At 40.9% G+C, this 24,490-nt stretch overlaps 1 protein-coding gene across 4 annotated transcripts in view; it reads left to right on the forward strand.

The window, feature by feature from the left end:
- The window catches only part of LOC122664213 (transcription initiation factor TFIID subunit 2), a 93,696-nt gene extending 74,135 nt beyond the window's left edge, over positions 1-19,561 (forward strand). For all 4 annotated transcript variants that reach the window (XM_043859937.1, XM_043859939.1, XM_043859938.1 and 1 more), the window contains 5 exons: positions 9,954-10,012; positions 10,105-10,195; positions 10,394-10,559; positions 10,635-10,818; positions 18,213-19,561. In XM_043859937.1, coding sequence (XP_043715872.1) covers positions 9,954-10,012; positions 10,105-10,195; positions 10,394-10,559; positions 10,635-10,818; positions 18,213-19,266 — 1,554 coding nt within the window. In that variant the 3' untranslated portion in view covers positions 19,267-19,561. The remainder of the gene's footprint in view (positions 1-9,953; positions 10,013-10,104; positions 10,196-10,393; positions 10,560-10,634; positions 10,819-18,212) is intronic.
- Positions 19,562-24,490: the final 4,929 nt, after the last annotated feature.

Raw genomic sequence — 24,490 nt, forward strand, 5'->3', positions numbered from 1 at the left:
GGTCCCCAAACTCCCATCCAAACCCTAGAAAATCCTACCCCATTAATTCCCCAAAAACCCTAAATTCCAGAACCATTACTTCCAGCCGTCCATTACTCATCAAACCTTGGCCGAATCCTCTCCTCTACCCTTAGAAAACTCGACCTAAAGCCCTTCCCTAAATTCCAAGTCTAAACCCTAACTTCACCTAATTTTGTATTTTTTATAACCCTAAACCCTAACCCTAATTTTCTGAAATTTGAAATTTTATTCAAACCTTGTTCAAACTTTCACTGTTAGCTTGTCCTAGACCTGCCTATTAAAACCATATAAAATTTAACTCCATTCTCGTAAACCTAACCCTAATTCTGCCCATTTGAACTAGCAGCCCCTTTTTGATTTTGTTGCTTGGCCTCTAGTAGGATCCTTCTCCTATCTAGAGCTACATTAAGTGGTATCAGAGCCATGGATCAGCATGGTAATCCAGTATTGAATCCACCAGCAGATCCTATGGCTGCTATGTTGGAATTATTTCAGAAACTTGCTGCAGAACAAAGGGCTGCAACTGAAGCCCAGAAGGCTACAACTGATGCAATCATGGCTAGATTGCAACAATTGGAAGAACAAAGAGTCACCTCTGGCAGAGACAGCAATGTACCTATAGATGAAGACAGGTACCAGCTCAATTAGGTGGTACAGAGGCTACCTGACAGAGATGAGGATCCCAGAGATGATTACAGGGGTCATAGAGATGGATGCAGAGTTCACAGAGATGAACCCAGAGATCACAGAGATGGATCCAAAGATCACAGAGATAGACTAAGAGATTGTAGAGATGACAGACCATTATAGAGATCGTCGGGACAGAACTAGAGGTAACCGTGAGCCTTCCCGGGGAATACAGAGATCGAAACAGAGGTCGCCAGCCTACTTTTGTGGAGTACATGAGATCCTACTTCACTGGAGACCAATGTCCTAATCCGCGCCACATGAACAATCAAAAGGTGAAGCTTGAACTGAAAGAATTTGATGGTGATCATGACCCTCAAGTATTTTATGATAGTATTGCTGCCCTGGATGATTACTTTAACTGGTATGATCTGTCTGAAGAGAGGAAGATGAAGCTAGTCCGTACTAAACTTGTTGGACCAGGACGTGAGTGGTGGAGGACCACTGAATGGGAGATGGACTTTGAAGGAACAACACCCCGCACTTGGGAGGACATGCAATACGACCTGAGTAAGAAGTACTTGCCAAGGCACTTCAGGTTTCAGTTACAGGATCAATTCAACTCCCTACGCCAAGGGACCATGACTGTATCGGAGTGACTACATGAAGAAATTTGATGCACTTTTTTTCACGCTGGCATTAGAGAGGAGGGCATCCAGATGCTTTCACGATTCAGGTTGGGTTTGACAAGTGAGATAAATAGAGCAATTGGTGTGGTCGAAGTTACAGACATCCGGGATTACTTTGAGAAGGCTTTGAAGGCAGAGGAGCTATTGGCTTCAAGTAAACAGCTGGGTTCTACTTCCAAGCCGAGCTATACCAGCGCTAGCACCTCATGACAGGGTCCCTCTATAGGCAGCACCTTTCGCTCTACTGCTTCTCCACGTGTTGATGATAAAGGCAAAGCTCCTATGGAACGTAGTGAACCCTTCAATTGTTTCCATTGTCAGGAAAAGGGACATATTGCTAAGGACTACCCACTCAAGAAGAAGAACATCAACGTGGCTGAAAAGGAAGAAGCCCACGATGATGATGAAGAAAATGGCCTGCATGCTTATCCTCCTGATGATGATGATGATGTGGCTAATTACTTCGAAGACTTGGGTAATGACACAAGAGGCATCATGTGATGATACGAGAGGCTGCTATTCAGCCAGAAGTCCAGCCTTCCTCACCCATCAAATAGCTGCTGTCCGCCTACAAGTCTGATCCAACTGTTGAGGATGATTTTAAGAAGTTTGATCTTGATTTGAATGACCATTCCATGATCTCCAGTCATTCATCGGAGATGAATGTTTTCAAGTCGGGGAGAGTTGATGCAGCACCATGTGCCCACATCCGAAGGAAGAAGAAGAAGAAGAATAAATTAGGGCTTAGTTTGGGAGCCATAGCTTAGGTTTACATTTAGTAGGTTCTATACTTAGTTTTATTTCAGCTTATTTGTAAACTTAAATTGAACTGGTTCAAACCATGGTTCAATTTAAGTGATTTAATTGTCTTTTGTTTTAAGTTATTAGGGGTAAATAGGTCTTTTAACTTAAAATTTTAACTTGTTTTAATTAGATTCCCCCCTCTATGATTTAAGTGAGGGAAGAGTTTAATTTGTATTAGGATTTGGCCTATGGCCTTTTATTATTAATATTGAAATCGTGGGAGGCTCCCCCACAGTTTATGAATTAAAAAAAAAGAGACTTTTTTTGTGCTGCCGCCATTGTTGCTGCTGCTGCTCTTTGGAGTGTTGCATCCTTGTGGTTTTATCAAGGTGGGAAGGGTAGGTGGATCTCCTACGACTCCTTGCGCCGTGACGGGAGGATCCCTAAGTTTGAAGGTGGTTCTATCCTTCTAAGTTCTCAGCTGCGGCCATTGACGAACCTGCAATTTCAGTGAGTATTTAATATTTTAAGTCATTCCTCTTCTTCTAATTCCTCTAAACAGCAACCCTAACTTTCCCCCCTTCACAAATTAAAACCTAAAGCCCTAAACCCTGCACAGCCCATTCCAACCATCACCTTCCTCTCAGATTTGGATCGGTTATCCCCCTCCCCAATTGGGAAACTCGATCTGAGTTTGGTCCCCAAACTCCCATCCAAACCCTAGAAAATCCTACCCCATTAATTCCCCAAAAACCCTAAATTCCAGAACCATTACTTACAGCCATCATGACTCATCAAACCTTGGCCGAATCCTCTCCTCTACCCTTAGAAAACTCGACCTAAAGCCCTTCCCTAAATTCCAAGTCTAAACCCTAATTTCACCTAATTTTCTGTTTTTCAAAACCCAAAACCTTAATCCTAATTTTCTAAAATTTGAAATTTTATTCAAATCTTGTTCAAACTTTCACTGTTAGCTTGTCCTAGACCTGCCTATTAAAAACATATAAGATTTAACTCCATTCTCATAAACCTAACCCTAATTCTGCCCATTTGAACCAGCAGCCCCATTTTGATCCTGTTGCTTGGCCTCTAGTAGGATCCTTCTCCTATCTAGAGCTACATTAATAGGCTTCTCACTCAAGGCGAGATACAATTTGAAATTAGGACCATATGTTGAAGCTTGGATAAAGATATATGCCGCCCCATCCAAAAATGCAATTGAAGAGGAGAAAGGATACCCATAGTAGTAGCAGTAGCAGTCGAGGGACCAATGCAACTTAGATAGTAGAGTCTAGGTTGCTCAAGCCCTCCACCAGTCGTCCTCCTTGCCTAAAGATCTTGAAACGCACAATAAGAGGTATAAAAGTTGACAAAGCAGTTAAGAGATTTAGTAAGTTGACTAATTGAAAAAAGGCTCAACGGTAATTGAGATACGTGAAGAACAAAAGACAAAGTCATGGATAAAATTGGTGAAACCATACCATAGTCCATGACCAGTCACATGGGTAGAGGATTCATTAGCGATAATTACAGTTGAAGAGTTATGAACTTTAGACAAAGAAGAGAATAATTCAACTTACCAGTCATATGGATAGAAGCACCAAAATCAATTATCCATGGTGTGGAAGATGTGGATGTAAGGAAAGCTGATGTACCTGTGTGGCTCAGAGTGGCTGTGGATGAGGAAGCAGTGATGGATGATTCGAGCTGTTGAAAACATTACAGTATGTGATTGTAGTCGTCTCAAGATACAGAACCTAATGAAGAAGCTCCGAATGTAGAGGCAAGAGTGGTGTTGGTAGAGACATTTTCTCAGCACTACCATTAGTCACAGCAGTATTAGCTAATTGGTAGGCCCAGTCTGGTGTATCTGGTCTACCGTGTTTAGCCCAACAGGTATCAACTGTATGGTTGTGAAGGAATACTGTTCGGGGGATCGATGAGGCGCTGTCCACCTGTTCTTCGACCACCTGTACCATGACCACGACCTCCCCATGAGCCTCGGCCTCTCCTAGAAAAGGTAGAACCTCGGCCACGGCCAGACACAAATGTAGACCCTTTCTTGGGAGAGGGTTTGATGTCAGCTATGGAAGGAGTAACCATACGTTGAAGAAGAGAGCAAAGATCTCATTCAGTGAAGGCACCTTCTCTCTAGCAAGGAGCAGGCCCTTGATAGACTGATGGTTAGGATGTAATCCTGCCAAAGACTTAGTAACATGAAATTCAGCCCCCTGAATCTTCAACTGTTCCAGACCAATAGTAAGAGGTTGATGAATCTGATGTTCTTCAATTATACCTTTAAAAAGTGCTGAAATACTCATTCAAAGACTTGTCCTCCTGTTTGAAGTTAAACATTCTCTCATGCAAGTCATAAGTCTGGGACATATTCTTTGCTTGAGAGAAGCTTTCCTTTAAATCATCCCAAACTCCTGTTGCAGTAGTGTGGTACATGACATTTTCTGCAATAGCGGGATCCATACTGTGTCCCACAACCATATTTTAAGAGTGGAATTCTCACGCATCCATTCCTCATAAGCTTGGACTGCTGATGGTTCTTTAGAAACAGCAAAGGGTGGTTCAGATGTAAGATACTGCATCTTCCCCTTAGCATGAATGTAAACTTGAACGGCCTGTGCCCATAATAAATAATTGGAAACTCCATTGAGTTTAATGGTAGTAATCTGTACATTAACATTATCCGAAGGGGATTTGGGATCAGCCATCATGCACAGCAGCAATGGCACCAATAAAGAGCAGATGCAAAAACCAGATAAGGCAGCCAATAGAATAAAATCAATTAGGCAGGTAAGGCACCTCTGGGCAGCAAACAGCCTTGTAGCAAAATTCAATGAAAACAGTGATTGAAGGTCTCCAAATCTGGATAGATATAGCAGATCAATTGGTAAAAGAAACCCCATAAAATCACAGGTAGGTGATGAAGATCCAGAATCCAGCAATGAAATTATTCAAATCTGAAACTTAAAAATCCAGAATTTGGGTGATTTCCAATCATAGTTGTCATGGCGTCGCCATGGCATCCTGGCGCTGGAGGTCTGTGCATATCGACCTTCGCCATGGCGTCCTGTCTCTCTTTCCCTCTTCGATTTCTTCTTTTTTAATTTTTTGTTTCTTCCCCAACCTTAAGACCCACTCCCTGCTTCCCTAAATCTCCTATTTTAGCCTTGGTTTAGTAACCTGCAACTAAGACATCCGTCAGATCTGATTTCAGATCTCACCATTCGGTTGCCAGTAGAATTCTGGGGCTATTTCTCGTTGGGATCGGCAGACCTTGGTGCTGCGATTTTGGTCCAGAAATTGCAGGGAGAATCGTCTTCATAAGGAGGAGTTTCCTTGCTTGAACTACTCCAGTCCACCGCCTCTCTGCCTCTCCTTCTATCGTGTTATTGCAAGGTTGAAGAAGACATTAAGTCTTTAAAATTGCTAGTAAGGACAACTTATATTATTTATATAAAACCCCTTATATTCTCTATTGCTATTCTGTTTAACCCATTCAGTTTTCTCTTTAACTCCATTAAATTACAGTTCTGCCACTCCTTTACAACTTCAGATTAATTACAATTCTGCCATTGTTCTTATAAATCTTGATTTATCTACTAGTTTGCCATTCAACTTTGGATTTAATTAAAATTCTGGCATTGCTCTTATAAATCTTGATTTATCTACTAGTTTGCCATTCAACTTTGCCATTCAACTTTGGATTTAATTACAATTTTTTCATGGTCGACATGATCGCCATGGCGGGCGACGTGTCGATATATCGATCAGACACCCCTCCACCGACTTGGATCGCCATGACGCCGTGACAACTATGTTTCCAATTGCATGAGATCAACAGGTCAGGTGGACCTCAGAGTAATGTCGAAGGACCTTCTAGTAGAGGGCAACAATACCCTAAAATATCAAAGGGATCTGCTGGTCAGACCCAAACAAAATTCAGAAATTGAGTTTCTGAAAAATCTTCCTAAAACAGGGTATCACATGTGCTGATAGAAGAAAATAATTACATAATATCAGAAACTCTGATCATTCCAAAACACAGGTCGAGTTTACCTCCAAGTGGGGACAATATACCCCTAAAAGCCGAGAAGATTCTGCTGGCTAGATATGGGTTTGAGTTCATCATGTCGTAAAAAAAAATAAAAATTCCAGAACTTGTATCGCCGGCCCTTATATCCATAGATCTTGAATCCTGTAGATTGATAATTCCTTGGAATAAATAGCACATGTAGAGTCTATTGTGGCCTGTGCCTTAGTTATAAAATCTTTCCAATAGGTATTGTACTCCTGCTAAGAATGCTACACTGATTACAAAACAAAGAAGGAAACTAAAAAAATACAAAACAACCATATTATATCATGATAGGGACACTCCCTCTATCCTAATCACTAACAAACACTTAGCCACCAACAATACTGCAGGAGGATTAGAAATAAATACCCCTGCGATACGTGTACAGAATTTGACACTCTTAATTAATCATTGTTTGGCCTGTTGCTGGCCATTTAATGGTTAGTTATCATCATTGTTTCATTTTTATAACTCAAATTGGGGACCATTTGAGTTTCTGAATATTATTCTTCGTACTTGATTGATTATCCTTGTAAAAAAAAGGCTGTATGGAAAAGAAATGAAATCAGTAGTATCTCTCCCCTCTTCTCGTGTGATCCTAAATTATACTAAATTTAATATGATTATTCTGTTCAGTGAATCTGTTGGTTACTGGGGTTAGGCCTCCACATTTCTAAGAACCTAGATTGACTTACATTTGTGAATATAATGTGTTGTAAAGAACCTTTGAGACATGGTTATCAAGGCGGCATGTGTTGGGAATAATCCCTCATTAGAAAACTTTGGGACCTTGGATGTTTTCATATACCAGTTGGGCCTCTCCACCTAATAGCTTAAGCTTTTAATTTGAACTTCCTAACCATGATATCAGAGCCATCAAGCCCACTGTGTTAATTAGATATCTGTGTACGGATACCCAAAAGAGGGACCACACATGCTACGTATACTTACACCCGAAAGAGGGCCACACATGCTACATATACTTACACCCGAAAGAGGGGCAACACGTGAGGGGAGTGTTGGGAATAATCCCACTTTGGAAAACTCTATGACCTTGGATCGTTCATATACCAGTTGGGCCTCTCTAACTTATAGCTAAGGCTTTTGGGTTGGACTTCTTCAACCCCTTAACAGAACATATGCACCTTAAGCATGCAAGGATCTTTTGTAGCAGGCTATTACAATAATAGTAATTGAATCAATCCCTGTCTTTTTGCCGATTGACACTTCTTGATTCCTTTTGAAAACATAAATGCTATAGGCTGATAGCTCTTGCCTGTCTGCTGAAAGGAATCCTGTGATTGACTAATTCTGACCATAAACAAACTGGCTTGGAGCCTCAATGTGGGCAGTCATATTGTTACGTCTGATAAGTTTTGGGACTTTCAATATAATAAAGTTTAATGTACTACATGTCTGGGAGAAAAACCTAACAAATAGGAGGTTCACAAAAAGGATACTGATATGCAACAGCTGTTGCATTTATAATTACAACCCTGAGTGCTCTAAGGTTATACTTCTCTTGTTGGTCTCTAGGTTTTTAGATGCCAAATTCTGGATGCTGTGTGGTCTGCCAGTTTATTCAGTTCTTTGGAACGGCTCAGATTGTTTGCTGTCCTGATCCATAAAACATTGGTTCTCTCTCTCTCTCTCTCTCTCTCTCTCAGTGATAAGGAAGTTCTTGCTACTTTGATTTTTTGTGATGTATGTATTTTTCTTTCCGAATTCGGGACTACAGGGCATACGCTTGGATGACTTCCGCTTATTGTAGTTCTCATGCTCATCTGGTACATATTGAGAGCTACTTAATTTTCTTCGGAAAGAATTGACCCAATTGAGAACATTGTTACCCATGGGCAAACCAATGACGGATCCCATTTATCCCGAATCGGAAGTTGTACCAAACGTTGTTTCAGACGAGGAATTATCCATGTAATCGGAAGCTGAGGAATTTTCTTTTTTATGGGTTGTGGGTGGGCTAGGAAGGAAGATGAGGGTTTTCCGACAAATGTTGATGGCTTTGAGTCCCCCTATCTCTTCTCTTCAGAGAAGGTTCAGTTTTTCCAACCTTCGATCAAGGAATGGAAGAAGGTGGCTACCTTCCCTGTTGAAGAGATTGAGGGAGAGATCACATGATGGCAATACGCTTTAGTGGGGTTTGTGCCTGATTGTAGACCACCCTCCATTTGCGGCGATTAAACATTTTGTTGCGAATAGATGGAAAGCAGGAGGAGCTATGTAGATCTTTGGTCAGAACACTGGCGTTTTTATTTTCAACTTTCAAAGCTCTGAAGCTCGTCAAACTATTTTAGATCTGGGGTCCTGTACTTATGATGGCAAGCCCTTGATTCTGAAAATGTGGTCGCCAGATGCGAGTTCGGAGACCAAATCTGTGAGCTCGATCCCAGTGTGGGTCAGGTTTCCAGCTCTACAGCTTTATTTGTGGGGAGTTAATTCTCTTGGTCGACTAGCTAGTCTGGTTGGCCAATCAATTTTCCTGTAGAAGGTTCATGTGATTAGGTTATTGAGGGCCTGAGCAAGTAAATATTCTATCCATTGTTGATTTTGATAGATCAGACCTCCACTTGGCTCACACTGTAGTCTCACATGGATTGTGAGGATAAGCTTTTCTAAACGGGCCATGCTGGAAAATTTGCTCTGCGTGTATCTGTCTGCTAGATTTCTAGAAATGTTTCACATCTTCAAATTCCTGTCATAGTCAGTGTCGATCTTCATATCTGTGCGCATCTTGATACACATGCTGATGGGCTTCTTAAAATGGAGCCGGTCAGATCTATAATGATAACTACTGGCTTGTGAGAGCCTTTTTTTTTTTTGGGGTGTGTGGGGAAGGGTTTGGATCATTTTGAATAAAAAGGCTAAAATTGAGCTTAAATATTTGGAACCATATTCATTATAAACTTCAATCCATAGTTATCAAGGTGTCGCCTAGGCGTCCAGGCTCCTTGGTCACCTAGGCGGACGCGTTGCCGCATTGTTGGTGTCGCCTTGATTTTAGACCCTCTCCAATGCCATGGTCTCTTTGCCGCCTTGATAACTGTGCTTCAATCTTTGGTCGGAACTGTCAGATGTGAATCAACCATCATGATCCGACTTGGATGACAAGGACCTGGCTATGTTGATGAGAATTTGAATTATCTGACCAATTTAATGCCCTGCTCAGATAATTCTGAATCAGTCTGTATGAAATTTATTCTTTCAAGAAATCTCTGCATGAGCTGGAACATAGTTGACCCAGGATATGTTGACCTGGTAGGGAGTGTTGATGGCCAAGTGGATCCGGATCCTCTCCAACTACTTGGGCGTCCAACTCCTCTCCAACCACCCATCCAATGGCTGGGAGGTCTTGGACACGCATTCCAACACCTGCCAACACCTGGGGATGCATGTCCAAGTCCTCCCCGCCGTTGGATGGGTGGTTGGAGAGGATCTTTTTCCTGGCCAAGTTCTCTACTCAGCTTGGACTGATTTTATGGGTACTCTTTCTGCACAACAAGATTATTTGACATCGACTTCAATTAAATATACCATGCACTTTTTTTTTTTTTACTTCTATCAGTGTGTATTATTTTCTGGCAGGGAGTGTTGATGGCCATTTTTCTCTAACAAGCTTGGACTGATTTTAGCTAGTACTCTTTTTTGTATCACAAGATGATTTGACATTTACTTCAATTCAATATACGGAGCATGCAATTTTTTGGTGCGTACTCTTTTCTGAAGATGCCATTATTCTCAGGTGTTTCCTTTTGTATCTTTGGCAGAGTATACTCTTCTTATCATCCCTTCTCAAATGCATTGATCGACTTCTACAGTTTGACAGGTGTGTTTGGGTGTTATATTAGGAAAGTCCTCTGTGAGTTCATCAAATCATACCTGTATTAATTGCATGAAATTCGAATTGCTTTTTTTCAGGTTGATGCCAAGCCACAATGGGATCTTGACGATCAGCTGCATCCGCACTCTGACACAGATTGCATTAAAGCTTTCAGCATCCATACCCCTTGTAATGCATCTTTCTACCAACAAATTTCACCATTCTTATTGAAGTCATTTTTTATCTTTCAGAATTAGTAATTGTTGATTAGTGCAAGTCATATCTTTTTACTTAGTAGTCCCCTTGTAGTAATTGATTTTGTTCAAAAATTTTAATGCCATTTGTTTTAGTTGGTTTTATTTTGTCTATTTATTTTGCTTCCTGCAGGATCATGTTTTTCAACTTATTAAACCGTTCCAAAATTTTGGAACAAACTGGCAAGTTCGAATTGAGGCAAGTAGAGCACTCCTTGATCTTGAGTTCCACTGCAAAGGCGCTGATGCAGCTTTATCGTTGTTTATGAAATATTTAGAGGAAGAGCCATCCTTACGAGGTTTGGTACCGCTCACATCTGATCTCAGAATATGCAGGATGCATCTCTTGAGTCTATAATGCTTTCTGATTGCAGGACAGGTGAAACTAGCTGTGCATGCAATGCGGTTATGTCAGATAAGATGTGGTTCTGACTCTGATGATGAAATTAGGAGCCCCACGCTAGTGGCATTACTAAACCTTCTTGAAAGCCATAAAGCATTTAACAACATCTTCCTTCGGCATTGCCTGTTCTGCATTTTACAGATCCTAGCAGGAAGGTGAGTACAGATATCTTCAGTTTGCAGTGAGTACCAAAACCCTAATTATTGGTCAGACTGATTAGTGTTATCATTGTTTAGGGGAGAGCTGTTATTGCAGTAAATTATGCAACATTTTTTTTCCTTTTCTTTTGTGATAAGCAACAATAGAAATGTGCTGAGAGAAAGAGGAAGAAGATACAAGGTCACAGAGTGACATCAAAGATCACAAAATATAGGAAAGAAAAGAAAACCAAATCAACCGAGCTAGATATGGAACTGAAAAATGATTCCATTGACCACTATTCTGATAATGGTATTGAGTTCCCTGTGAAGCCAATATTTTATGTCTGATAATACAATTAGACATCTTTGGCCCTTCTGTTTTAGATCTTAGCAAGCATGGAAATGGTCCTTATCTACGATATACAGGACATGACTCCTATGGTCTCAGCATGCATGATACAAGATACAAGCTTTGAAATAGAAAGAATCTATCTTTACTATTATTTGGTCAAATTGAAGATATTTCATGTGTAAGATTCTGGCTGAGTGCTTCAAGAAATAAATCCAAACTAATCATCTCCACCAACCATTGGCATGTACGAGGTCCATAGCTATAGTTTAGTGTCATTTATACTGCACATCCATGTCATATATCATATTGATGCAGCACCAAGTAGGAAGAAGAAGAAGAAGAAGAAGTCCTGACATTAGGGCTTAGTTAGGGAGCCGTAGATTAGGATTGCTTTGTTAGCATTTTCCATACTTAGTTTATTTTCTGTTTTTAAATTGAGCCGGTTCAAAATTGGTTGCATCCAATTGGTTCAATTGGGTCAATTTAAGTTATTTAGCTAAGTGTCTTTTAATTTAAGTCATTAGGGGTAGATAGGTCAATTTATTGTTTTAAGTTATTAGCTTTAGTTTTAGGGTTTTTTACAAATGCCCCCCTGAAAATGCCCATTTGTCCAAATGCCCCCTACAATTTTTCTAATTGTAAACTCCCCCCTACTTTCAAAACATTGTAACAATTTGGTCCTTGTTGTTAGTCTTGAATGTCATATGCAAACGGACTGACTTTTTTGATTAGTCTTAGACCATTCTACCCTTTTAAGGGTAGAATGACCAAAATGACCCTATGCTAAAACCCATCTAAATTAAAGAATAAAATGACCAAAATGCCCTCATCTTCCCTAGCTATCTCCACCGTCATCCATGGTCGGAACCCAATCGCCTGCACCACCGCTGCCAAGGGTTTCAGGGATCATCTACCCAACATCTCCACCGTAATCCATGGCCAGAAGAAACCCACCACCAAATCTAATTTCTTTCAAAGAAAGAAGGGAATTGGTTCCATGAACAAAAAGCTTCTGAAAGCAAGGGTGGAAGAACTGCCTTTATTTGATAAAGCCAACTTTCTCGCAGAGCAAGATAAAATGCTTCCCATCACCCACCAATATGAATGATCTGTCTATCTTATTGGAAGATCTTGGGGCTGCCAGGGAAATGAGATGTTCCTCTGAGGTTCCCTCTTCTTCCATCTCCTCAATGTAGAACCACAGAGACCAAACTCGAATCGCAGTAGCATCGATAACCAGGGCCATTGGTGGAGTTAGAGCAATGGCTATAAGGCCCACAGCTGTAATACGTAGTTGGATCTGCAAAGGCAGCTTCAGCACACGTTAAATTCCCAATCGCCCAGTCTAGAGCCACTGGAATACTGTTCCTGTTGAGGCTGCTTTCGAAGACATCTGATGCTTTGAAGCTGAACAAGTCCTCAGCAGCCAAGAATGCGAAACTGCAGGTGCTGTTCTCCCAAGTCCCAGTGAAGCTAAGAGCACTTGAGAGGCTCACATTGAATACTTGAAGCCCTTTGGGGATTCTATTTACTCTCCAATTGCTGCCTTTGGGTGATAAAACCTCCACGAAAGCATTAAAAATTCACAATTCAGAGAAATGGCAGGAGTTTCATCTTTCAATCCCTTCCCTTGCAAGACCCTTTCTTTGTCTGCAAACCCAAAGCAGGGTCATCTGGGATTCAGGATGAAGAATTTGCTCTCCACAGTTACAGTTCATTCTGTAGGGATCTCGTCAAGGAAGGGGATGGAGGTTGAAGGGTCAAGGTTTTTGATCGGCTGGGCGAGTTGTGGGGTGAGACCGTTTTGAACTCAACCCCTGCTCCCACTGTAGCTTTGACACTTCTCAATGGCAAATGGATTCTTGCAAATGGATCTTTTGAAAAATAGATGTAAAGTTTGGATTCAATACCATCTGTCATCGAATTTTCGATTTGCAGAAGAAATTACGATTGGATTGATGGGTGATTATAGGGTTTCGATTTTAGGGTTCATCTTCCCCAAATGGTTTAGGGTTTGATTTTCAGTTTCAAACCCTAAACAATTTGGGGAAGATGAGGGCAATTTGGTCATTTTATTCTTTAATTTAGATGGGTTTTTATTAATGGGGCATTTTGGTCATTTTATTCTTTAATTTAGATGGGTTTTATCAGAGGGTCATTTTGGTCATTCTACCCTTTTAAGGGTAGAATGGTCTAAGACTGGTAAAAAAAGTCAGTCCATTTGCACATAACGTTCAAGACTAACAGCAGGGATCAAATTGCTACAATGTTTTGAAAGTAGGGGGGAGTTTAGTCAGTTTACAATTAGAAAAGTTGTAGGGGGCATTTGTAAAAAACCCTTAGTTTTAAGGGTAAAATACACGTACCCCCCTGTAATGCACCCAATATTCCTCGTACCCCCCTAAGCTTCTGATAAATCCACGAACCACCCCTGCTTTACCCCCCTAATGCCAGACAAGTCCAAACCGTTAAGTTTAGCCGTTGAGTGCTAAAAACTTGGACCATTTTACCCTTTCTTTTATTTTTATAAATTTGAAAAGACCTAATTGCCCTGACCTAGCCATTGAGTCCAAACCCTTTTACCCCCACTATTTGTTCTTAAGAATCTAACCCAATCTAATTACCAAAATGCCCTCATCTTCCCCAAAATCCATCTTCCATTTCTGAAACTTCTCTCAAAAGTTTATTTTACCCTTTAATTGACCCCAAAACCCTTTTTGTATCTTCTTCTCTTCTGTTTGCAGGTCATAAATGGCGCCGGCAGTAACCAGAGCTTGGTAGCCAAACTCCAATTTTGCCCTCTTCAACACCAAAACCTCTTTTGAGTCTTCTTTCCCCAACACCCAAATCGATAACCTTAGAACCCATTTTGTCTCTCTGCAGATTCAAAAACAGAATCTTTCTCCTTTTTTCTTATATCTTCAATGTTCCCCAAAGGGAAATTCGGTTTTGGACCTCCAAAACCATTCTTTCGAAGCCTTTTATAAGGTTGGATGGGCGAAACCCAGCAGATGAACATGAGAAGAGCTACCATGGTAAATCCCAGAATTTGCAGAAAATGAGAAAACCCCATTTCTGTACCCCTCCCTTTCTCTGTCTCCTCTCTATGAAAGGGTATTATTTATGGATGGAAAAGGGGGAGTTCAAGCTATGCTCCGGTGGCTGGCAGATTTAAAAAAAAATTTTGTGGGCAGCCATGGCCGCCATTAATGGCAGCCTTCCATGAATATATAAGAAGGGAATGATGGTGGCAGCATTAAGTAATAAAAAAAAAAAGGGGAGGAAAAGAATGGGCAGCCATGGCTGCCATGATTGTTGAAACCAGAGGTCGCAACAGAGGCGGTGCCTGGGTTTCGTTTTTTGGGGTTTTGGAAAGGGAGTGGGTCACGGTGATGATAAATTTGGTTAATGGAAGGAAAAGAGAGATGGGATTTGAAGTTCAGTGGAGAGATGGGTTCGGTTAGGGTGTTTGGAGAAGAAGAAGAAGAAGGCGGGAAGAAGATTGGAGATGGAGATGGGGGCTTGGGTTTCAGTTTCGTATGGAGAAACAGATGGGTTTACAGGTTTAGGGTATTAAAGAAGAAGAAAAAGAAAAGAAGCAGGTTCGTTGGCGGCAGCCGTGGAGTTTGGAGGTTTGAGCTGGGTTTTAACATCATAGAACGGAGGAGGACAATCTTGGAAGATTACTGCCGCGGAGATTTTGCTTCCAAGGTCTGATTACCGTCCGAGAGGAGAGTGTTCAAACTTCTTCTTCGTTGGCAGCAGCCATGGAGTTTGGCTACCAAGCTCTGGTTACCGCCAGCGCCATTGATGACCTGCAAGCAGAAGAGAAGAAGACACAAAAAGGGTTTTGGGGTCAATTAAAGGGTAAAATAAACTTTTGAGAGAAGTTTCAGAAATGGAAGATGGATTTTGGGGAAGATGAGGGCATTTTGGTAAGTAGGTTAGGTTAGGTTCTTAAAAACAAATAGTGGGGGTAAAAGGGTCTTTTCAAATTAGGTTAGGGAAAAAAGGTCTTTTCATATTATGAACAAATAGGTCAAGGCAATTAGGTCTTTTCAAATTTGTAAAAATAAAAGAAAGGGTAGAATGGTCAAGTTTTTAGCACTTAATGGCTAAACTTAACGGTTTGGACTTGTCTGGCATTAGGGGGGTAAAGCAGGGGTGGTACGTGGACTTATCAGAAGCTTAGGGGGTACGAGGAATATTGGGTGCATTACAGGGGGTACGTGTATTTTACCCTAGTTTTAATTCCTTCCCTTCCATGATTTATCAAGGAAGAGGTTAATTTGTAGTAGGATTTGGCCTAAGGCCATAGTTTAAATAATAGAATATCGTGGAGGCTCCCCCACAGTTTATTGAATATAAAAATCGTGTTAGCTTGGCTGCCATTGCTGCTGCTCCTTTGCTCCTTGTGAGTGTGTGCATCCTTGTGGATTTCAAGGTGGAAAGGGGTAGGTGGGATCCAATTGACTCCTTACGCCGTGACGGTTGGGAGGATCTTCTTCAGCTGGAAGGTGGTTCCATCCTTCTATCACATAGCTGCTGCCTCCATTGAAGACCTGCTGCAACTGCAAGTAAGTTTGAAACCCCATCCCATTCATCTTCTCCTAATCCTCTAATTCCCCCCACCCCCAATCGATCCCCTTTATTTTATTTGAATTCCCATAAACCCTAGTTAGTCTTAAACCTGTCCAGCCTTCATCCTTCCATCAGTTTTCAGCCAAAATTTAGCCAGTCCCTTCTCCTCACCCCTCACACTCGACCTTAAGTTCTGCCCCTAATTTTCATTCAAACCCCAGATTCCCCATCATTCATTAATTCCCCAAAACCCCAAAATTCCAGAATCAGTACTTCCAGCCATAAGAAACCTCCCATGTTTGGATCGAACCTTCCCCTCCTTACCTGGAAAATTCGATCCCAACCCTAGCCCTAAACTCCCATTAAAAACCCTGATTTTGACCTAGATTCTAAAACCCAAAACCCGAAACCCTTACCCTAATTTTCTGGAATTCAATTTTTTAGTTAAACATCATCCAAACCTACATTATTAGACTCCCTAAAACCTGCCCATTAAAACCTTATAAGAATTACCCCATTCCCCCAAGCCTAACCCTAGAAATTGGCCTAAAAACCCTAATTCTGCCCATTCGAACCAGCAGCCCCCTTTGAGATCCTGTTGCTTGGCCTCTAATAGGATCCTTCTCCTATTTAGAGCTACATTAAGTGGTATCAAAGCCATGGATCATCTTGGTAATCAAGTATTGAACCCACCTACATATCCAATGGCTGCTATTTTAGAGCTGTTTCAGAAATTGGCTGCTGAACAGAGGGCTGCAACTGAAGCTCAGAGGGCCGCTGCCGATGCCATCATGGCTAGGGTGCAACGAGTGGAAGAACAAAGAGTTCCCCTTGATAGAAACAGCAACTTACCCATCGATGAAGACAGGTATCAACCCAATTCAGTGGTACAGAGGCTGCTTGACAGAGATGAGAATACCAGAGATGGGTACAGAGTTCATAGAGATGAACTAGAGATTACAGAGACAGACTCAGATATGACAAAGATTACAGAGATCATATCATCGGGGCAGAACCAGAGGTACCCATGAGCCTTCTCGGGAATACAGAGTTCGATACAGAGGTTACAAAGACAGAGATAGAGCAGACCGGGACAGAAATAGAGGTCGCCATCCTACATTTGAGGAGTACATGAGATCCTACTTCACTGGAGATCAGGGCCCTAATTGGCGCTACACTGACAACCAGAAGGTGAAGCTTGATCTGAAAGAATTCGATGGTGATCCTAACCCTCAGGTATTTTATGATTGGATTGCTGACCTAGATGATTATTTTGACTGGTATGATCTGTTTGAAGAGAGGAAAATGAAGCTAGTTCGTACTAAACTTGTTGGACCAGCACGTGAGTGGTGGAGAACCACTGAAAGGGAGATGGACTTTGATGGAACAGCACCCCGCACTTGGGAGGACATGAAATATGACCTAAGTAAGAAATACTTGCCATAGGCACTTCAGGTCTCAGTTACAGGATCAGTTCAACTCCCTTTGCAAGGGACCATGACTGTATCTGAGTACATGAGGAAATTTGATACACTTTCTTCTTGCACTGGTATTAGAGAGGAGGGCATCTAGATGCTTTCCCGGTTCAGGTTGGGTTTGACAAGTGAGATCAACAGGGCAATTGGGGTGGTTGAAGTTACAGACATTGGAGATTGCTTTGAAAAGGCCTTGAAAGCAGAGGAGCTACTACCTTCAAGCAAACAGCCGGGTTCTACTTCCAAGCTGGCCTACATCAACACTAGCACCTCACGACAGGGTTCCTCTATAGGCAGCACCTCTCGCCTTGCTGTTTCCCCACGTGTTGATGATAAGGGCAAAGTTGCTATGGGACGTAATGACCCTTTCACTTGTTTCTATTGTCAAGACAAGGGGCATATTGCTAGGGACTGCCCAAACAGAAGGAAGAACATCAACGTGGCTGAGAAAGAGGAAGTCCACGATGATGATGAAGACAAAGGCTTCCATGCTTATCCTGCTGATGATGATGAGGATGCGGGTAATCCCATCCAAGTGGCCACCCTACTAGAAACACTCACAGCAAACATAACCTTATCCCAACTTAATGGAGTTGGCTACATGGATCCAAGCAAGACAAAGAAGGGAAAATTGAGGTCTAAACAAACCCTACTAGAAACACTGAAAATATAAAAATGGATATATGTTCGATATTATTTCTTAGTCCTCTGTGTCCATTTCCATGCTTCTCTTTAACAGCACGATGTATTTATCTCAATGACATAAATTTATGTCATTATGGAAGTTTTTACGTTATTAAATTAACTGTTGTATTGTACAAGTTCTCATGGTATCAAGTGAGTTATTATTATGTTTCATTTCTATTAAAAATACAACTTGGTTTTTAGACTGTTTCTCTGGCCTTGAAAACTTTTACTAAATCTTGTGAGCTTATGAGCTTTATTTTGTAGTTCCATTTGTACATTATGGTTTGCAATTGAGATCTTGACTTGCTTTTCAGGCCTCCAACACTATATGGTGTCCCTAGAATTCAATTGCAGCCAATGGGTGATACGGAAACTTGTAATGAACCAAAGAACAAACCTTCAGCATCTGTAAAGCTACGGATATCCAAGCCTCAAGATCCTTCTGTAGACATTCTAAAACTCTCTCCTGATGGTTTGCGCAATCCTGAAGCTTGCAAGGATACAGATACAATTTCCAATGGTAATGAGCGAAGGATGCCTGTTGTTAAGATCAGAGTCAGGCAATCTGTTACATCCAGTAGAGCTGAAGATGCTGATAATACAATTGACAAGTCTAAAGGTGGACACAATGAAAATGAGCGGGATGCTAGCAGTTCCATGTCTGTGGATGCACCCCAAAGGGTCACTAATGAGCCTGTTAGCACAAGCAACCAAAATGTGGAGGAAGTAAACTCATGCCATGACCATGGTTCTCGGATGACTGCCAGTATTGGTAGTACCAAACTTGTGAATGATGATGAAATTGGGAAGGAATTGCAGTGCACTGCTGACTCAAGAAAAGGTGCTTCTTTGCCTCGGTCCGATGATAGGTCATCGCCTGGGATCATTAAGGGTACCAATGGAGAGACTGATGCACAGAAATATGCAAGTCTTCAATTGCTACCTGTGGGCAGGCATGATCAGGATGGGGCTCCAGTGTCTGAGGGTGGAAAGTCAAGAGAGAAAGAGAAAGAGAAAGAGAGAGAGAAAGAGAAGAAGAGAAAGGACAAAGAAAAGAAACGGAAGCGCGAGGAGAAAGATGAGCATAAAGGGCATCGTGATGATCCTGAGTACTTGGAAAGGAAGCGTCAGAAGAAGAAGAAACAGAAGGAGAAAGAGATGGCAAAGTTGCTCAGTGGGGATGCAAAAACATCTGAGGGGCCGTTGCAGAGTATGAAAGAGAAAGTCAGAGAGAAGTCAGCAAAACCAAGTGAACATAGTGGATCCGAAGCGGTGATAAAGAGCGTAGAAACCAAAGGTCAGGCTGTAGAAGGTGTTCACAAGCTTCGAATCAAATTCAAGAACCGGAGTCTCAATCAGTCACAATGAAATGTAAGAGATGTAAAGTCAGTTTAGAGGTGTTTCAAACTTTTTAATATGGAGGATTTTCCAAAAAAAAAAGAAAAAAGGGTAGTATGGTGATCTGAAAAATAGTTCACTCCATCTGTATGTGACCGTTTTGTTTTTATTTTACCCCCCATTCCTTTGGGAGAATGGTGATTTGATGTCTAGCACTGCTTTGTACATTGCGGGATATGTGAAATTAGAGAATGTAGTTGTAGTCGAAGTATGATTCTGTCTACTCATTGACCATATATCAAAGCAAAAAATTTGTTTCCGTTCTTGCAAGCTTGTCACCACCACCTTTGTAGTTTCTTTTGTGGAGTCACCTTAGCTTGTAGTTGAGATCACTTTCTTTCAGCTAATGAAGTTGCCAAATATTACACGATGAAAAAAACTTTTTACAGAAATTGTATCTCTACCTGGTTTGAAGCCAAAACTTTCGAGTGACATCTGAGCTGGCCCCATTTCATGGAACAAGAACAGGGCAATTTCTAATTTTGGCCCTGTGCTCATCAATAAAGCTCCTCCATAAATTAGTTCAAAATCCATGCTTCTCTCTCTCTCTCTTTCACGAGTCAGGTGCCTGCGTTAAATATCATCCCTTCTGCTTATTTTTGTGCAGGCTTTGATGAGCTGAAAAGATTGATGGTCATTCTGTTTGATTTTGTCAAGTACATTAAATTTCATTATTTGTTCTTTTGGTTCTTATCTTGTTACTGGATTCTTAAACTTGCTAGTTTTACGTTTCTTAATGTTGTCATGTGTCTATTTTATTTCCTTGGTTAAAGATTGTTACGATGGATTTGTTGGCTGCTTTTGTTTTGTAATGTTGAATTTAATGCATTTTCTGTTTGTAATTCATGTTAATTTATATAACCCTGAAATAATCTTATTTTAAAATTTCTTGATCGTATCTCAACAGTGCCATTTTGTATTAAGAAACTTACAGGTTCTGTGCTACATTTTATGAATCTTCTTGGGTTATCTGTTTCTTAGTCAATTTGTCATCTATTTTGTTCAATAAAAGCCGGTTAGAGGTCCACCCACGTCAGAGGAGTTGGGTCAGACAGTGCATTCATGATAGATTGGGCTTCAAGCAGGGCGAGAGAGCTCTAAGATGTGCAATATGAAGTATTCGAGAAGGGAAATAAATGATAAGAGTAAGATAACGGAAAGGGTAAAAATCTTGGTTAAAGGACTCTTCTGATGGTCAAACCAGGAATACCTCCTTTGATTTCAGTTGAGGTATTTTCTATTAAGCCATTAATTGCTTCTGCTTGCCACTTTTATGACCCAAAAAAATCTGTTTAGGTTGGGTCAATTAACACGATTCAGAGGTGTGATCCATGCCAGTGTGGCCTATGTACTATGGAGTAATGTGTTGCGGAAGCCGAGGCAGAGATCGTCTGACCGATGCAGATTTCTAACAAAAATTAATCCAAAGGAGGGATTAGGGGTTATAAAATCGATGGATCCATTCACCTGGGTGGAGGGAAACTTGGTCCATATCTCATACCCCAATTACATACAAACTCTTTGTGCATATATTTTGTGATTTGGCTCACTTTATTGGAGTCAATCACAAAATCTCCCCTAAATCATATCTAGTTGGATGTAATACAATTACTGTATGATTTTGTTGGGGGGTTTTTGTATTCTGTTGCTTGGTTTGTGGGTAGATTTCAAAGGGTCGTTAAGTACTATATGGGTATTTCTGTAAAATTCTTGTATAGGATTTCGCTATAAATATGTAGCGAGGGTTCTTTCTCAGTAATGTAATTTGAGAAAGGTGTGAGGACGAGCGATTTTCTGTTCTCCATTGATAGTGAAACAAATCTCACCTCATTGTGAACGTAGACAATCTTGTCAAAGCACGTAAATCCTTGCGTTCGCTTGTGTGATTGTTGTTGTGATTTCCATTATTTTCCGCATCATTTTAGGATTGGGTTTTCAACAGATTTAATAGTAATTGAATTCACAATTCAAAAAATGCTAGGGAAATGATTCCCTTCCACATCATCTCTTTTATCTTGGTGTGAGATCTCATCTCTCATCAGGATCCCTGTTCAATGGATGTAAACCAAAAGTCTATGACCAAATAATAGATGTGCTACATAAATGGGTTGGACAAATAGGAAAGGGGTAGGATCCATTAGGATTCCACCCTTCACGCCACGTGTTAGTCCAATAATGTATTTCCTATACAATATTTATCTACACATACCCTGCCAAGTGGGTGTAACCAATAAAACCTAAATTAAGTAGGGCATGTGTAAAATTACTGCCAAGACCCCAGTGAATCGGAATAAAAATTATAGAGATTCTGTAATTCTGATTGGATCGAGAAAACATTTCCAAAAATGTTTATAGAAATTAAATAATAATAATTAATAAACTATATTAATTTTCAAAACATTTCAAAACAATTTATCATATTCCACTCGATCTGGATTTTTGTACACTCCTTGATATTCACCCAATTAGGGCAGTGGATTTATGTTGGACATCTCTTTCGAATACAACCAAACACTGTGAATCTAATACACTGATATATATATATATATGGGACCGACCGTGACCTACTGATGAGAATTTCATTCCAATTAAACCGACACAATGTGACAACTGACGACCATATGAACAGGGCGTCCAATCCCGTATCTACTCGTGAACAAGTTTTAGGTGAAGACCTATGAATTATCAATGCTCGTTAATAAATCAAACTAAACAATAAAATAAATTAGGGAAATTATCAGCGCCACCCCCTGACGTTTGCCTATATTTTAAGGCACACCCACTAACTACCATAATATCAGCTCCACCCCTTGCTTTACCAAACTAATTCCACACAGTCCACCTACCGTTAGTTAAAAGTTGTTAAGTGGTGATGTCAGCTATTTAATATTTTTTAAAAGACAATTCTGCCCTTCTTAGTTGGTAAAGTACCTAATCTACCCTTTCAATTAAAACACCCACAAACCCTTTTCTTCCTCACACTCACCGAACAACCTTGGAGAATCCACTGTAACATCTTCCTCACCCCGAATCGTACATCCTTCAGTTCTCCGACCAAGCTCGAGTTGCAGAGGCTATTTCTCTCTCCAAGTCTCAGTCTCACTTGATCACAAACTTGAGCTGCAGCGGCGACCCCCTTCTTCTTCTTGTCTGATTTCGATTGAGCCCCCTTCCTCTTCTCTCACTCCTCTGTAAACAAACCTTACAGAGCAAGCCATATTTTTTAAAACAAGTCATTAGAAGTGGTGAGATGGAGAGAGAAATAATGAAGCTTCCTTGGTTGCCTTGTCTTCTTCTACTTCACTTTTGAGTTTCTGTTGAAGCCCTAGCTCTGCTCCTCCGTCAGTTCAGATCCCAGTAATTTCTCGCCTGAGCTTCGTTTCTGATTCATTTAATACTCGTTGTCGATGAGAGATACGTCTCTGTAGTACTGATTAGATGGGAGAATCAGCAGCTTTATATGGTTGAAATGTTCATCATACCCTATTTTACCCCTTCCACCTCCTCCTCACCCTCTGTCGGGCACTAGCAAAATTTGCATCAAGAACAACAGGCCTGTCAGTAACAGCAAGCATGATTATGCCACTGTTGCCGGAGAAGCCGTCCATCTCCGTCAACAACTGGTTAATGGTCTGCTCCTTCTCATCGTTCCCACCTCCGAGCCCAGCCCCACATTGCTTCCATGGTTCAAGCACTCCAGGATAAACTACCTGAAGATTAAGAAGCTGAAGCTTGAATTTCTTCTACCAAATCCTCAAGTGCAACAAAAGTGGTGATACAGTCATTCCAATTCGCATTAAGAATTTGGTGTATTTGTAACATTTGTCTCTCAATAGCAAATACCTGCATGACATGTTAATTGAGTGTGTGCACTTCTGGGTGGGTGCCCATAGCATCCATATATTAATGGAAGCAGTATGCTATGAATTCCATGATTTATAAGAAATTCCAGATTCAGATTCCAATTGAGATGCTGACTTTTTATAGCCCAGGGAATAAAGACATTGGATAATAACTCTAACAAATTTAGGTTTCTTAATTAAACCTTTTGAACCGAGCAGCAGAGGTAATACTCGTTTTTTATGAGAGATGCGTCTCTGCCCCAAGTAGAAACCTTCTAAGAAAGTTGTCTGGTCTGGAACCAGAATCGTGGAAGTGGTTTTCTGGTTTTGCTTTCGGTTGTTGGTCGTTACTGTTTTTGTTCCTATTGTTCTGTTTAGGGATGGGAGCGAGTGGTAGGGATGGGTGGTGGTAGGGGAGAGCAGTGGGGAGTGGGAGTGGAGGTTGCGTAGCAGGGCCGCGGTGGCTGAAAATGAGTGGGGGCGGAAGTTGAGGTGGAGGATGAGATGGGGAGGGTAAAATAGGAAATTTGTTTAGGGATAGGTTTTTTTATGTTTTTACAATAAAGGGTATATTGGTCAAAGAAATATCATATGTTAACACCGTTCAAAAATGGGTAATGGTTGATATTATGGTAGTTAGTGGGTGTGCCTTAAAATATAGGCAAACGTTAGGGGGTGGCGCTGATAATTTCCCAATAAATTAAGCAAGGCTGGACAAGGTGCTTTGTAACAGTCTCTGGTCTGGCCAATTTCAAATTAGCCGGGTTCATCACCTTAATAGAACATGTTCAAACCATCTCTGCTTTGGTTAGAAGTGGATGTCTCTGCCGCTAACAGACCTTCTTCCTTTAAATGTCAACAAATGTTGATTTCTCACCCAGACTTTAAATGTTTTGTGAAGGACGTATGATGTATTACAAGTTCGTTTGAAGTGTTGGAACAAGGAGGAATTTGGAAATATTCACCAAAATGTCAAAAATGCTGAGGATGAAGTTTATCGTACGGAAGTGGATTATGATTTAAATCCTTGCGAAGACTCCATTAACCATCTTAGAGATGCTTGAAACGGGCTTCTATATACCCTCCTCCAAGAGGAAATCTTCTGAAAAGAGAAGTTGAGGGTGAAATGGCTTCAGGAAGGGGAGAGAAACACTAAATTTTTCCATGCTATGGTCAGTGTCAAACGTAAAAGGAATAGCGTGGAGAAAATTAAAAATAGTAATAGTGATTGGATTATTGGAAGGGGTGACTGCAGAAGTGGTGAAATATTTTGTCGAGATTTTCTCTTTGGAACCTAGTGTATGGGACACAAGTTCACTTGATGTCATCCCCTCTGTGGTCACTGACAAATG

Source organism: Telopea speciosissima, chromosome 6, assembly GCF_018873765.1.
Source record: "Telopea speciosissima isolate NSW1024214 ecotype Mountain lineage chromosome 6, Tspe_v1, whole genome shotgun sequence".
Lineage (NCBI taxonomy): Eukaryota > Viridiplantae > Streptophyta > Magnoliopsida > Proteales > Proteaceae > Telopea > Telopea speciosissima.